Here is a 14,715-nt window from a genome sequence, read left to right on the forward strand (position 1 = left end):
ACCTAATCACACACACAGCTGAAAACGCAGATTAATGAGCAGACAAACGGCAACAATGAAGGTGAGATAAAGTCTGTAGCCTGCCTCCTACGTATTTAGTAACGTGAAGCTTCCATATCTTTTGACTTAACTCCTAATTCATGCAGAGTTGTAAATCTAAAATGTTAAGGAGGATTTTAGTGTTTTCCATTATTTTATACCAACGGCTGAAACATCCTTCATCACACAAAAAAGAAACCAGCTTGTTGAGAAAACAAAAATACTGAGACGCCCAGACAATCACAAGTTTGGGATGTTTTATTTCAGTTAACCAAAACATGCTAGGGACGAATGGACTAACAACCGTTTAAAACCTTTTCACTTAGAGAATGTTTCCAGAAACTCTGAACTCACTTTCAATGGAGGTATCTAGCAAATATAACCTTTTGACAAGGTCCAGTGTATACAAAAGTGAAATCTAATTAGTCTAACCTGAATGCAAGCATTACGTTAAGTTTGAATATGCGGTTGCATCATTCTTTTTTTGGAATACGAGTTTGGAAAAACCTCCGCACATTAAATCTAAAATGTCAAGATGCCACGAGAGGTAAGAACGGTTCTTTTAAAACGTTCCTGTTGCTGTGCAGTGAATCATTAATGGATACTCATTTTTGCTGTAATACAAAAACAAGAAGCCATCGGATTTATTTTAATTACTAATCAAAATGCTGTTCATGTTTCCTGCCATTTACTGAGGATATGTCTGCGACCAAATTGAGTGACTTTGCTCCGGACGGTCATGCTGTGCTTCTTCAGTCCGTTGAACATCCTTCTTCTCCCGAGTGGACTTTGTCTTTAGTTTTTACCTGTCGCCATCCGATTGGTCGACCCAGTCCCACACGTGTACAGAGCCGTCCGAGGCCGCAGACAGCAGCGTCCGCGGCCGCCCGGGGTGCCACAGCTGGGACGTGACGAACACGTCGCCCTCGTCAGACTGCGATGAAACAGCGTGGCCGCGATGCTCAAACAGCGGCTGGACTTCCTGCAGCTCCGCCCCCCACCCCGACGTGTTGTAGATCTGCACCAGTCCACTGAAGCCTGCAGGGGGAGGGGGGGGGGGGGGGTGAAACATTAACCAGTGAACGTTCTCTCTCTCCACGGCGAGAGTGCAGAGAGACTGTCATTGCTAATGCAACGGTCTGTGGGACGAGGCACGTCTCTACTTTAAAGAGTCCTCTCCTGCTGATGTTCAGGTGTATATCAGTATGTAGTGTCTCTACTTAAAGAGTCCTCTCCTGCTGATGTTCAGGTGTATATCAGTATGTAGTGTCTCTACTTTAAAGAGTCCTCTCCTGCTGATGTTCAGGTGTATATATCAGTATGTAGTGTCTCTACTTTAAAGAGTCCTCTCTGCTGATGTTCAGGTGTATATCAGTATGTAGTGTCTCTACTTTAAAGAGTCCTCTCCTGCTGATGTGCAGGTGTATATCGGTATGTACTGTCTCTACTTTAAAGAGTCCTCTCCTGCTGATGTTCAGGTGTATATCAGTATGTACTGTGTCTACTTTAAAGAGTCCTCTCCTGCTGATGTTCAGGTGTATATCAGCTAGTGTTAATTTCGTTGACTAAAACTATGACGAAATATGTTCGTCAACGACCTTTTTTTCCATGACGAAAACGAGACGATGACGAGACGGCACCGACGGCAGTAAACATTAACTGTAACGAAATCATCATGCAATATCGTTGACGAAAAGTGACGAGACGAAAATGTAGTTTACTAAATAAAACTATGACAAAATCTCTCTTTACTTTCGTTGACGAAAAATGAGGAGACGAAATATTATCAAAGATAACGTTAAATCTCTGATAGTCAGTTTTTCTCCCAGCAGTTCCATTTCCGGTGCTGCGGCAGAGCAGCAGCTGTTTCTGTGCTGCGCGCGGGGGTACATTTGAATCACACCGGGCAGCGGCACAATATGAACTGTCAGGAAGACTCGGGTCTAACTAACCTTATTTAACAGAAAATGAAATGGCAACAACAGGGCTTAGGAGCAGTGGTCGCGTTAACCGAATACCCCCCCGTCAGCGCGAGTGAGTGATACATTGTGCACTCGACGGATAATAATGGATTATGACGGAAATGTTACGATCCTGTCAAAATGACTGACAACGAAAAAGTCTAAAGCCACCACTACTTGGGAGAAAGAAACGATGTGATATTTGGGCCCATTTTCGCTACAATGAGGCGGAGAAAAAAAGCGAATGCATTGTTTTATCAGAAGGGAAGCAATGTGGCCATAACCTGACCAGATACTCTCTGCAAAGCTGCATTCTTAATCATTCAACCTGTGTTTTTTCATCAAATAAGGACAAGATAATCTTATTTATATATACTATGGCTAGACTAGTTTGACTGAAATGTTCTATATAATCTGATGACTAAAAAAGACTCAACAGTTTTCATTGACAAAAAGTAGACTAAAATAATTAGTTTTCTTTGACTAAAATAAGACTAAAATGCTCAGACTTTTAGTCGACTAAACTTGACTAAATAAAAACAGGATGAAGGTGACTAAATATGACTAAAACTAAAAAGGAAATTTAACACAGGACTAAGACTAAAACTAAATTAAAAAATAGCTGACGAAATTAACACTAATATCAGCGTGTAGTGTCTCTACTTTAAAGAGTCCTCTCCTGCTGATGTTCAGGTGTATATCAGTATGTAGTGTCTCTACTTTAAAGAGTCCTCTCCTGCTGATGTTCAGGTGTATATCAGTATGTAGTGTCTCTACTTTAAAGAGTCCTCTCCTGCTGATGTTCAGGTGTATATCAGCATGTAGTGTCTCTACTTTAAAGAGTCCTCTCCTGCTGATGTTCAGGTGTATATCAGTATGTAGTGTCTCTACTTTAAAGAGTCCTCACCTGCTGATGTTCAGGTGTATATCAGTATGTAGTGTCTCTACTTTAAAGAGTCCTCTCCTGCTGATGTTCAGGTGTATATCAGTATGTAGTGTCTCTACTTTAAAGAGTCCTCTCCTGCTGATGTTCAGGTGTATATCAGTATGTAGTGTCTCTACTTTAAAGAGTCCTCTCCTGCTGATGTTCTGGTGTATATCAGTATGTAGTGTCTCTACTTTAAAGAGTCCTCTCCTGCTGATGTTCAGGTGTATATCAGTATGTAGTGTCTCTACTTTAAAGAGTCCTCTCCTGCTGATGTTCAGGTGTATATCAGTATGTAGTGTCTCTACTTTAAAGAGTCCTCTCCTGCTGATGTTCAGGTGTATATCAGTATGTAGTGTCTCTACTTTAAAGAGTCCTCTCCTGCTGATGTTCTGGTGTATATCAGTATGTAGTGTCTCTACTTTAAAGAGTCCTCTCCTGCTGATATTCAGGTGTATATCAGTATGTAGTGTCTCCATGCTGTAAAGTTCTCTTACTGCCTGTGCTGCAGCACCTCTTTTCACCCTCTGTCTGAAACCAGAGCCCAGTCTGCTCTGATTAGCTGACCGGCTCTGTTGTGATTGCTCAACTGCTTAGAGATGCCCCTTAGCCTATCACAAACTTTAGAATGTTATCCTTAATAATCCTTATAATTTACATGCACAAAAACCTATATATCAAAGGAAAGGGAAACCCCGATCAGATTTGTAGGACCCCTTTAACCGGAGAACATCTCCTCAAACACTGGCTATCTCTTGAACTCACCCGACACTGCGATGCAGTCGTTCAGAGCCGGAGCCCACGACACTGTGACATGGCCCGGGTTGCAGCGACGTGATTGGACGGACAGCTGAGCCCGGCTAACCGCTGCTCCCGGGTTCCTCAAGTCTGAAATCTCAGCCCGTCCAGACGAGGACACTCTGATGAAGCTGCCGCTGGACGCACCTGCGTCCGTCCACCAGGGGACAGACTCACCTGGAGGTGCAGGTGAGAGCTGAGGGGAGGCGGACGCCCGAGTGTCGGCGATGTAAACGTTCCCGTTGCAGCAGCCGGCGAGGAAGACGTCGTCGCTCACAAACTGCAGAGAGCTCAGAGGATCGGAGGAGGTAATCTCTGTAGGGACAAACAACATAGACTCAAGTTCAGATTCTGCTACACTATAAAAACACATGGACACAAACACTGCGTCTTTATTGTTCAGGTAAGTTGCTGTGCTGAGACGACTATGACTGAGGTCAGTGTTACCTGGTGTGTAGAGGACCTGTCCTGAGGTCAGTGTTACCTGGTGTGTAGAGGACCTGTCCTGAGGTCAGTGTTACCTGGTGTGTAGAGGATCTGTCCTGAGGTCAGTGTTACCTGGTGTGTAGAGGACCTGTCCTGAGGTCAGTGTTACCTGGTGTGTAGAGGATCTGTCCTGAGGTCAGTGTTACCTGGTGTGTAGAGGATCTGTCCTGAGGTCAGTGTTACCTGGTGTGTAGAGGATCTGTCCTGAGGTCAGTGTTACCTGGTGTGTAGAGGATCTGTCCTGAGGTCAGTGTTACCTGGTGTGTAGAGGACCTGTCCTGAGGTCAGTATTACCTGGTGTGTAGAGGATCTGTCCTGAGGTCAGTGTTACCTGGTGTGTAGAGGATCTGTCCTGAGGTCAGTGTTACCTGGTGTGTAGAGGATCTGTCCTGAGATCAGTGTTACCTGGTGTGTAGAGGATCTGTCCTGAGATCAGTGTTACCTGGTGTGTAGGATCTGTCCTGAGGTCAGTGTTACCTGGTGTGTAGAGGATCTGTCCTGAGGTCAGTGTTACCTGGTGTGTAGAGGATCTGTCCTGAGGTCAGTGTTACCTGGTGTGTAGAGGATCTGTCCTGAGGTCAGTGTTACCTGGTGTGTAGAGGATCTGTCCTGAGGTCAGTGTTACCTGGTGTGTAGAGGATCTGTCCTGAGGTCAGTGTTACCTGGTGTGTAGAGGATCTGTCCTGAGGTCAGTGTTACCTGGTGTGTAGAGGACCTGTCCTGAGGTCAGTGTTACCTGGTGTGTAGAGGATCTGTCCTGAGGTCAGTGTTACCTGGTGTGTAGAGGATCTGTCCTGAGGTCAGTGTTACCTGGTGTGTAGAGGATCTGTCCTGAGGTCAGTTGTGTCAGCTGGATGTCGTCGCTCTGAGCTCCATGAAGAACTTGTGACGAGTGTCGGGCTGCGATCCTGCTGCCTCCTTCTGAATCACTCTTCTTCTTCCTCGTCTTCCTCCCTGCGACACTTCCTGTTCTTCTGATCACGTCTGTCATTGGACGAAAGGATGCAGCAAGACAACCAATCACATTTTTAGAATGAACCTGATTGGCTGAAGATTTTTCTGTTTTTTTTTCTTTTCCGCTTGTATTAATTTAAAAATAAGTAAAATGCTAAAAGTTTTTTAAGAAGTTTTTTTGTGTTTTATAAATAATTTTCTCGTCACTTTCACTAAAAGTTGTTTACAATAGGATATGGTAAATGGACCTTATTTATATAGCGCTTTATCCAGTCTTTACGATCCTTCAAAGCGATGTTTAACTTGATGTGACTCCAAACAGATATTAACTCACCGCTGTCGTCTCCTCCGACGGTCCACACCTTCAGGTCGGAGGTCAACCCATCGTTGGTAACAACACACCTGCAGGAGCAACAACTGGACATTTAGTTCCTTTCATATTTGAATAAAAGCCAAATAAACTCTGTGCTGTGCTCCAGCGTAAACAAGATCTGATATTAAAGAGTCCCCTCCTGCTGATGTTCAGGTGTACATCAGTATGTAGTGTCTCTACTTTAAAGAGTCCTCTCCTGCTGATGTTCAGGTGTATATCAGTATGTAGTGTCTCTACTTTAAAGAGTCCTCTCCTGCTGATGTTCAGGTGTATATCAGTATGTAGTGTCTCTACTTTAAAGAGTCCTCTCCTGCTGATGTTCAGGTGTATATCAGTATGTAGTGTCTCTACTTTAAAGAGTCCTCTCCTGCTGATGTTCAGGTGTATATTCAGTATGTAGTGTCTGTACTTTAAAGAGTCCTCTCCTGCTGATGTTCAGGTGTATATCAGTATGTAGTGTCTCTACTTTAAAGAGTCCTCTCCTGCTGATGTTCAGCTGTATATCAGTATGTAGTGTCTCTACTTTAAAGAGTCCTCTCCTGCTGATGTTCAGGTGTATATCAGTATTAGTGTCTCTACTTTAAAGAGTCCTCTCCTGCTGATGTTCAGGTGTATATCAGTATGTAGTGTCTCTACTTTAAAGAGTCCTCTCCTGCTGATGTCAGGTGTATATCAGTGTGTAGTGTCTCTACTTTAAAGAGTCCTCTCCTGCTGATGTTCAGGTGTATATCAGTATGTAGTGTCTCTACTTTAAAGAGTCCTCTCCTGCTGATGTTCAGGTGTATATCAGTGTGTAGTGTCTCTACTTTAAAGAGTCCTCTCCTGCTGATGTTCAGGTGTATATCAGTATGTAGTGTCTCTACTTTAAAGAGTCCTCTCCTGCTGATGTTCAGCTGTATATCAGTATGTAGTGTCTCTACTTTAAAGAGTCCTCTCCTGCTGATGTTCAGGTGTATATCAGTATGTAGTGTCTCTACTTTAAAGAGTCCTCTCCTGCTGATGTTCAGGTGTATATCAGTATGTAGTGTCTCTACTTTAAAGAGTCCTCTCCTGCTGATGTTCAGTGTATATCAGTATGTAGTGTCTCTACTTTAAAGAGTCCTCTCCTGCTGATGTTCAGGTGTATATCAGTATGTAGTGTCTCTACTTTAAAGAGTCCTCTCCTGCTGATGTTCAGGTATATATCAGTATGTAGTGTCTCTACTTTAAAGAGTCCTCTCCTGCTGATGTTCAGGTGTATATCATATGTAGTGTCTCTACTTTAAAGAGTCCTCTCCTGCTGATGTTCAGGTGTATATCATGTGTAGTGTCTCTACTTTAAAGAGTCCTCTCCTGCTGATGTTCAGGTGTATATCAGTATGTAGTGTCTCTACTTTAAAGAGTCCTCTCCTGCTGATGTCCAGGTGTATATCAGTATGTAGTGTCTCTACTTTAAAGAGTCCTCTCCTGCTGATGTTCAGGTGTATATCAGTGAGTAGTGTCTCTCACCTTGTTCCTGGGACGTGTCGGAGGCAGCGAACAGGACCCTCCGTGAACCCCCCATGGACTACTTTAAAATCCCGCTCTGCACAGAGACCCTGAATGCACCGCAGACAAACACATAGCAGAGAATACATGTCAGACTTGAATAGTGCCTTTATCAAAATAAACCCCGAACCTTTTGTGTTTTCACCTTATTTTCCTCAGCGAAGAGTTTCAGAGGCAACTGTAGCTCAAGAATCTCATTTTTAGACGAGCTGTATCCCGCGACACACACGGCTGAAAGGAAGGACGATAAAGACTGAATATGAGTTTAAATGCACGGCAGATTCTGACGCTATTACAACATATGTTCCTAACTCACTCTTCCCTGACGTCCACTCGATGACCTGGGTGGGATGTTCCAGCTGATACACATGGAGATCTTTGTACCTTTAGGAAACAAATAAAATGTCATTAGCATAGTATCTTTTTCATTTATAAGATGTTAAATTATTTTCCTCCAGACTCGCTAATTTGCAAATCACATATAACTTCTTTTAATAAATCCTATCTACTCTGCCCCGCCTCCAACGCTGTTTCCAGTTCTCTTTAGACATCCATGGTTTGCACGGCTAGTTGCAGAGGTGTAAAGTAACTAAGTACGATTTTGAGGTACTTGTACTTTACTTGAGTATTCACTTCTACTCCTCTACAGTTCAGAGGTACATGTTGTACTTTTCCTCCACTACATGTATTAATCCCTTTAGTTACTTCTCAGATGAGGATGAATGATGTGAAATCTAATCAAGTGTTGAATCAGACTTTAGTTCCACCTGGAGTAAATCCACCAGCTACCCTGCAGTCTACAAAGTACTTCAGACTAGCTGCACCTTCACCAGCTACCCTGCAGTCTACAAAGTACTTCAGACTAGCTGCACCTTCACCAGCTACCCTGCAGTCTACAAAGTACTTCAGACTAGCTGCACCTCCACCAGCTACCCTGCAGTCTACAAAGTACTTCAGACTAGCTGCACCTTCACCAGGTACCCTGCAGTCTACAAAGTACTTCAGACTAGCTGCACCTCCACCAGCTACCCTGCAGTCTACAAAGTACTTCAGACTAGCTGCACCTCCACCAGCTACCCTGCAGTCTACAAAGTACTTCAGACTAGCTGCACCTCCACCAGCTACCCTGCAGTCTACAAAGTACTTCAGACTAGCTGCACCTCCACCAGCTACCCTGCAGTCTACAAAGTACTTCAGACTAGCTGCACCTTCACCAGCTACCCTGCAGTCTACAAAGTACTTCAGACTAGCTGCTCCTTCACCAGCTACCCTGCAGTCTACAAAGTACTTCAGACTAGCTGCACCTCCACCAGCTACCCTGCAGTCTACAAAGTACTTCAGACTAGCTGCACCTCCACCAGCTACCCTGCAGTCTACAAAGTACTTCAGACTAGCTGCACCTCCACCAGCTACCCTGCAGTCTACAAAGTACTTCAGACTAGCTGCACCTCCACCAGCTACCCTGCAGTCTACAAAGTACTTCAGACTAGCTGCACCTTCACCAGCTACCCTGCAGTCTACAAAGTACTTCAGACTAGCTGCACCTTCACCAGCTACCCTGCAGTCTACAAAGTACTTCAGACTAGCTGCACCTTCACCAGCTACCCTGCAGTCTACAAAGTACTTCAGACTAGCTGCACCTTCACCAGCTACCCTGCAGTCTACAAAGTACTTCAGACTAGCTGCACCTTCACCAGCTACCCTGCAGTCTACAAAGTACTTCAGACTAGCTGCACCTTCACCAGCTACCCTGCAGTCTACAAAGTACTTCAGACTAGCTGCACCTCCACTAGCTACCCTGCAGTCTACAAAGTACTTCAGACTAGCTGCACCTCCACCAGCTACCCTGCAGTCTACAAAGTACTTCAGACTAGCTGCACCTTCACCAGCTACCCTGCAGTCTACAAAGTACTTCAGACTAGCTGCACCTCCACCAGCTACCCTGCAGTCTACAAAGTACTTCAGACTAGCTGCACCTCCACCAGCTACCCTGCAGTCTACAAAGTACTTCAGACTAGCTGCACCTTCACCAGCTACCCTGCAGTCTACAAAGTACTTCAGACTAGCTGCACCTTCACCAGCTACCCTGCAGTCTACAAAGTACTTCAGACTAGCTGCACCTTCACCAGCTTTGAGAACACTTTGATGATCAATCATTATAAAACATATATATATTATTCTGAAATGGACCAATCTGCACAACGACTACTTTCACTGTCTTTAGATGAGAATGGGACGCTCGGCCCCTCCACGTGAGGTCGGCCCAGACCCCAGGGGTTTTAAATCCTCACTAAAGACTCACTTCTTCTCCCCGGCCTTCCAGTCAGAGCGGAGCACGACTCCTGACTGTTCCCTGTGTTTTGGGTTTTTTATATTTCTGTTGTCTTTTATTGTGATTGTAGTGTTTTTATTACATGTGCAGCACTTTGGCTCGACCAAAAATCGCTTTTAAATGTGTATATAAATAAAGCTTGATTTGATCTGATAACACTTTCACTTGAGTAATAGTCCAGCTGACAGCTTATTGAACCCCTCCATGTTGAGGACCCCAACGTGTTATGATAGAAATGTACAGTAGGGTCCCAAGGATCCCGCACATGTTCGGCAGAGTTATAATATGATGCTTTATTCAACATTAATTGCACTAATGTACATTTTCAAAATATTGAGGTGACTGTTATTTTGTATATATTGATTGTTGTGTTTTTATTTAGGTCTTAATGTAAAAATGTGTCTTTCATTGTGTATATAGGATATACATATTTGCACACGTGTTTTTTAGATATATTTGTTTATATATTCGGGATTGTGGGAAACGGTATTTCGATCTCTGTCTGTACCACAAACTGGAAGATTAACAATAAAGTTGACTTTGACTTGGCATTAAAACCGATGGAAACAATAGTTATAAAACGGCTTGGCTGATTTGGACAGTTCTGGAGTGCTTTTGGAGGTTATTGAGGATCTTGAATCCATTTCTGACATTTGCACAAGTGTCAGTATTAAGCAGAAAGTGGTCATATCTGTTCTCTGTGGGCTGATACCATGAGTAGAGTTGGACCATTGGATATAGAGGGCAATAGATGCACTTTCTTTCCCACATAAATAAGCAATCTGTCCAATCCAAATGATCCAGTCCCCTACATCTTTAAAATCGACCTAAAATTAATCACAAACATCCCTTGCTGACTACAAATATTGATATATTCGATTGTTGATCTTGAAAATGTCAGAAATGTACTCAGCATCCTCAATAATCACTGCACTCCAAACACGGTCCAAATCGGCCAAGCTATGTGCTGGCGACCCGCACGCGACGCGTTTGAATGCAGGACTTGTACTTGTAACAGAGTAGTATTAGTATTCCTACACTCGGGTACTTCTCCCTCTCTGGTTATGAACGTGTTAGCAGCTAACAGACTTTAAGAGCTCAAACAAGGAGGAAACATGTTCTCACGTCTTCAGCGTCTCGATGAACCAGTCATCTAAGATATCATGAAAGTCCGCTTCTCCCCTCTCAGCCATGACTTCTTATTATTACACATCCATGATGTCTTCACGTGAAAGCATGGGTCTGTCTGTTGTTGTTTGACTTCCTGTAGCTTTTATTCTTGACTTTATTGCTGGTTTGCTCAACTGAGGAAAACGCAACACCGCCCCCTGCTGGACAGAAGCGGGAACACACCTGTCTCGTTTTTCACTTCGCTGCTTCTCACTTTGAGCCATGCAGGAGTATGAGTATATTAGAGAGTATTATCATTTATACTATATATCTCACAGTGTTTAGATGCTCCTCCTAATATAGGTGTTGTGACTGAGAATTGTGCGGAAACTTCTGTAGCAATGGGGGGGGGGGGGGGGGGGTGGATGGAAAAACCACACACACAGTGGCATAACTCTGGACTCCAGTGAACACTATTACGGGCACTATAGATAGAGAGGATCCTGACCTTCAGGTGCTCCATAGAGAGCATCCTGACCTTCAGGTGCTCCATAGAGAGGATCCTGACCGTCAGGTGCTCCATAGAGAGGATCCTGACCTTCAGGTGCTCCATAGAGAGGATCCTGACCTTCAGGTGCTCCATAGAGAGGATCCTGACCTTCAGGTGCTCCATAGAGAGCATCCTGACCTTCAGGTGCTCCATAGAGAGCATCCTGACCTTCAGGTGCTCCATAGAGAGCATCCTGACCTTCAGGTGCTCCATAGAGAGCATCCTGACCTTCAGGTGCTCCATAGAGAGGATCCTGACCTTCAGGTGCTCCATAGAGAGCATCCTGACCTTCAGGTGCTCCATATAGAGGATCCTGACCTTCAGGTGCTCCATAGAGAGGATCCTGACCCTCAGGTGCTCCATAGAGAGCATCCTGACCTTCTACAGGTGCTCCATAGAGAGCATCCTGACCTTCAGGTGCTCCAAAGAGAGGATCCTGACCTGCAGGTGCTCCATAGAGAGCATCCTGACCTTCAGGTGCTCCATATAGAGGATCCTGACCTTCTACAGGTGCTCCATAGAGAGGATCCTGACCTTCAGGTGCTCCATAGAGAGCATCCTGACCTTCAGGTGCTCCATAGAGAGGATCCTGACCTTCAGGTGCTCCATAGAGAGGATCCTGACCTTCAGGTGCTCCATAGAGAGGATCCTGACCTTCAGGTGCTCCATAGAGAGCATCCTGACCTTCAGGTGCTCCATAGAGAGGATCCTGACCGTCAGGTGCTCCATAGAGAGGATCCTGACCTTCAGGTGCTCCATAGAGAGGATCCTGACCTTCAGGTGCTCCATAGAGAGCATCCTGACCTTCAGGTGCTCCATAGAGAGCATCCTGACCTTCAGGTGCTCCATAGAGAGCATCCTGACCTTCAGGTGCTCCATAGAGAGCATCCTGACCTTCAGGTGCTCCATAGAGAGGATCCTGACCTTCAGGTGCTCCATAGAGAGCATCCTGACCTTCAGGTGCTCCATATAGAGGATCCTGACCTTCAGGTGCTCCATAGAGAGGATCCTGACCCTCAGGTGCTCCATAGAGAGCATCCTGACCTTCTACAGGTGCTCCATAGAGAGCATCCTGACCTTCAGGTGCTCCATAGAGAGCATCCTGACCTTCTACAGGTGCTCCAAAGAGAGGATCCTGACCTGCAGGTGCTCCATAGAGAGCATCCTGACCTTCAGGTGCTCCATATAGAGGATCCTGACCTTCTACAGGTGCTCCATAGAGAGGATCCTGACCTTCAGGTGCTCCATAGAGAGCATCCTGACCTTCAGGTGCTCCATAGAGAGGATCCTGACCTTCAGGTGCTCCATAGAGAGGATCCTGACCTTCAGGTGCTCCATAGAGAGGATCCTGACCTTCAGGTGCTCCATAGAGAGCATCCTGACCTTCAGGTGCTCCATAGAGAGCATCCTGACCTTCAGGTGCTCCATAGAGAGGATCCTGACCTTCAGGTGCTCCATAGAGAGGATCCTGACCTTCAGGTGCTCCATAGAGAGGATCCTGACCTTCAGGTGCTCCATAGAGAGCATCCTGACCTTCAGGTGCTCCATAGAGAGCATCCTGACCTTCAGGTGCTCCATAGAGAGGATCCTGACCTTCAGGTGCTCCATATAGAGGATCCTGACCTTCAGGTGCTCCATAGAGAGGACCCTGACCTTCTACAGGTGCTCCATAGAGAGGATCCTGACCTTCTACAGGTGCTCCATAGAGAGGATCCTGACCTTCAGGTGCTCCATAGAGAGGATCCTGACCTTCAGGTGCTCCATAGAGAGGACCCTGACCTTCTACAGGTGCTCCATAGAGACTACAACCGCAAGGACAAAAAAAATCTCCTTCAACTTTTAGCTAGTGTCCGATACCTCCTAGGACAGGACCAAAAATGTTTACTTTATTTATATGTTCATTCACTTAAAGGGGACCTATCATGCAAAATGCACTTTTGTACGTCTTTTATAAATGAATATGTGTCCCCGGTGTGTCAGAAAACACAACCCTCTCTCGTTTCCTCCGTACCCAAATCTCTAAAAACGGGCTGCAAAGGATCTGATCCAGATTTCAAAATTCTCTGACGTCAGGAACGAGGAGCTCCGCCTATGTGGGCAACTCTCCACCTATCAGGGGAATGAGAGACCGCTGGGGAATGAGAGACCGCTGGAAAGCGCTGGAGACGCTGTAGTACATATGCCAGGCCTGTAGGTGGCGCTGTAGCCTGCCACAGAAGCAGAATCAGCCCTTCCAAAAACAGGGCTGGAATAGAGCGAAATGAGGCGTGGCTAAAACGCATGATCTGTTTGGTATTTTGAAAAAAAACCTTCACAGACATGTTTTATAGAGGTATGGCCCGACAGTATATGTTCCAAATATAGCATGATAGGTCCACTCTAATGTGTCATGCACGTTCAGGTCCATCAATCCACTGTTTAGCTTTTGCATATTCATAAAAACCCAGTTGTGTGTTTATAGATGAGGTCTGCAATAAAGTGAAGTTCAATCCGTCAAATGTCAGATACGTTAGAAACTTCCTATCAACTGCAGCAGCTAAGCTATACCTCCACTCAATGGTCCTCTCCCACATCAACTACTGTCTGATCAGCTGCTCTAATGCACACTATGCAGCTCCAAGGCCACTGGACTCACGACATAAACAAGCACTCGACACAACGAGCCACTCCGGCTTCATCATTGCCACATTGTTAAAAAGTATAATCTGTTGAGCTGGGAACATCTCAGTTTACAAAAACGTCTGCTTTGATCACTCGTGGGCTGGCTCCTCCTCCTCTGGCTGGCTCCTCCTCCTCTGGCTGGCTCCTCCTCCACTGGCTGGCTCCTCCTCCTCTGGCTGGCTCCTCCTCCTCTGGCTGGCTCCTCCTCCTCTGGCTGGCTCCTCCTCCTCTGGCTGGCTCCTCCTCCTCTGGCTGGCTCCTCCTCCACTGGCTGGCTCCTCCTCCTCTGGCTGGCTCCTCCTCCTCTGGCTGGCTCCTCCTCCTCTGGCTGGCTCCTCCTCCTCTGGCTGGCTCCTCCTCCACTGGCTGGCTCCTCCTCCTCTGGCTGGCTCCTCCTCCTCTGGCTGGCTTCATCAGCCCGCCTCCACCAGGGCTACTCGAGGTGCAGCTACATGTTTTTAATATGTTGATAATATGTTTAAATAGATCAATTCAATAAACGGCTCAGACAGTATGAAAAAAACACATTTTGACTGTAATCAAATCAAGTTGTATTTATATAGCACATTTATAAACGATTGTTGGTCGAGCCAAAGTGCTGTACATAAAATAAAAATAGCCTACAGTAGAGACACTTTAAAGCAAATACAACAGCACAGTCCTTAGACCCTCTGTCCTCAGACCCTCTGTCCTTAGACCCTCTGTCCTCAGACCCTCTGTCCTTAGACCCTCACATCGAACAAGGAAACACTTCCAGAGAAACCCCACAGTTAAAGGAACATAGAGAAACCTCAGGGAGAGCAAAGAGGAGGGATCCCTCTCCCAGGACAGACAGACGTGCAATAGGTGCCGTGTGCAAATCCAAGAGACAATACATTTTACAGCATATAGACCGAATGTTAGGAAATGCATGTGTCTGTAATGAGAAGATGAATCCACGAGGATGTCAGCTCAATCCTGAGGAAGCCATCAGGGAAGCAGCAAGACGAGACCCAGGGC

The 14,715-nt window shown here is 45.6% G+C and overlaps 2 protein-coding genes across 2 annotated transcripts in view; both read right to left on the minus strand.

The window, feature by feature from the left end:
- Positions 1-281: 281 nt before the first annotated feature.
- wdr73 (WD repeat domain 73) lies at positions 282-10,659 on the minus strand. The gene is made up of 8 exons (XM_034102551.1): positions 10,521-10,659; positions 7,380-7,447; positions 7,209-7,294; positions 7,025-7,113; positions 5,498-5,565; positions 5,020-5,193; positions 3,691-4,038; positions 282-1,077 (listed from the first exon to the last, which is right to left on the minus strand). Exons 1-8 carry the CDS (start codon positions 10,586-10,588, stop codon positions 842-844), a joined length of 1,137 nt encoding a protein of 378 aa, XP_033958442.1. The 5' UTR covers positions 10,589-10,659; the 3' UTR covers positions 282-841.
- Positions 10,660-14,239: 3,580 nt separating this feature from the next.
- cfap418 (cilia and flagella associated protein 418) overlaps positions 14,240-14,715 on the minus strand; it is a 7,751-nt gene continuing 7,275 nt past the window's right edge. Inside the window, exon 6 of the mRNA XM_034102953.2 lies at positions 14,240-14,715. This exon is cut by the window's right edge and continues 884 nt beyond it. The gene's annotated coding sequence lies outside the window, so the exon portion shown is untranslated.

Source organism: Pseudochaenichthys georgianus, chromosome 16, assembly GCF_902827115.2.
Source record: "Pseudochaenichthys georgianus chromosome 16, fPseGeo1.2, whole genome shotgun sequence".
NCBI classification, from domain to species: Eukaryota; Metazoa; Chordata; class Actinopteri; order Perciformes; family Channichthyidae; genus Pseudochaenichthys; species Pseudochaenichthys georgianus.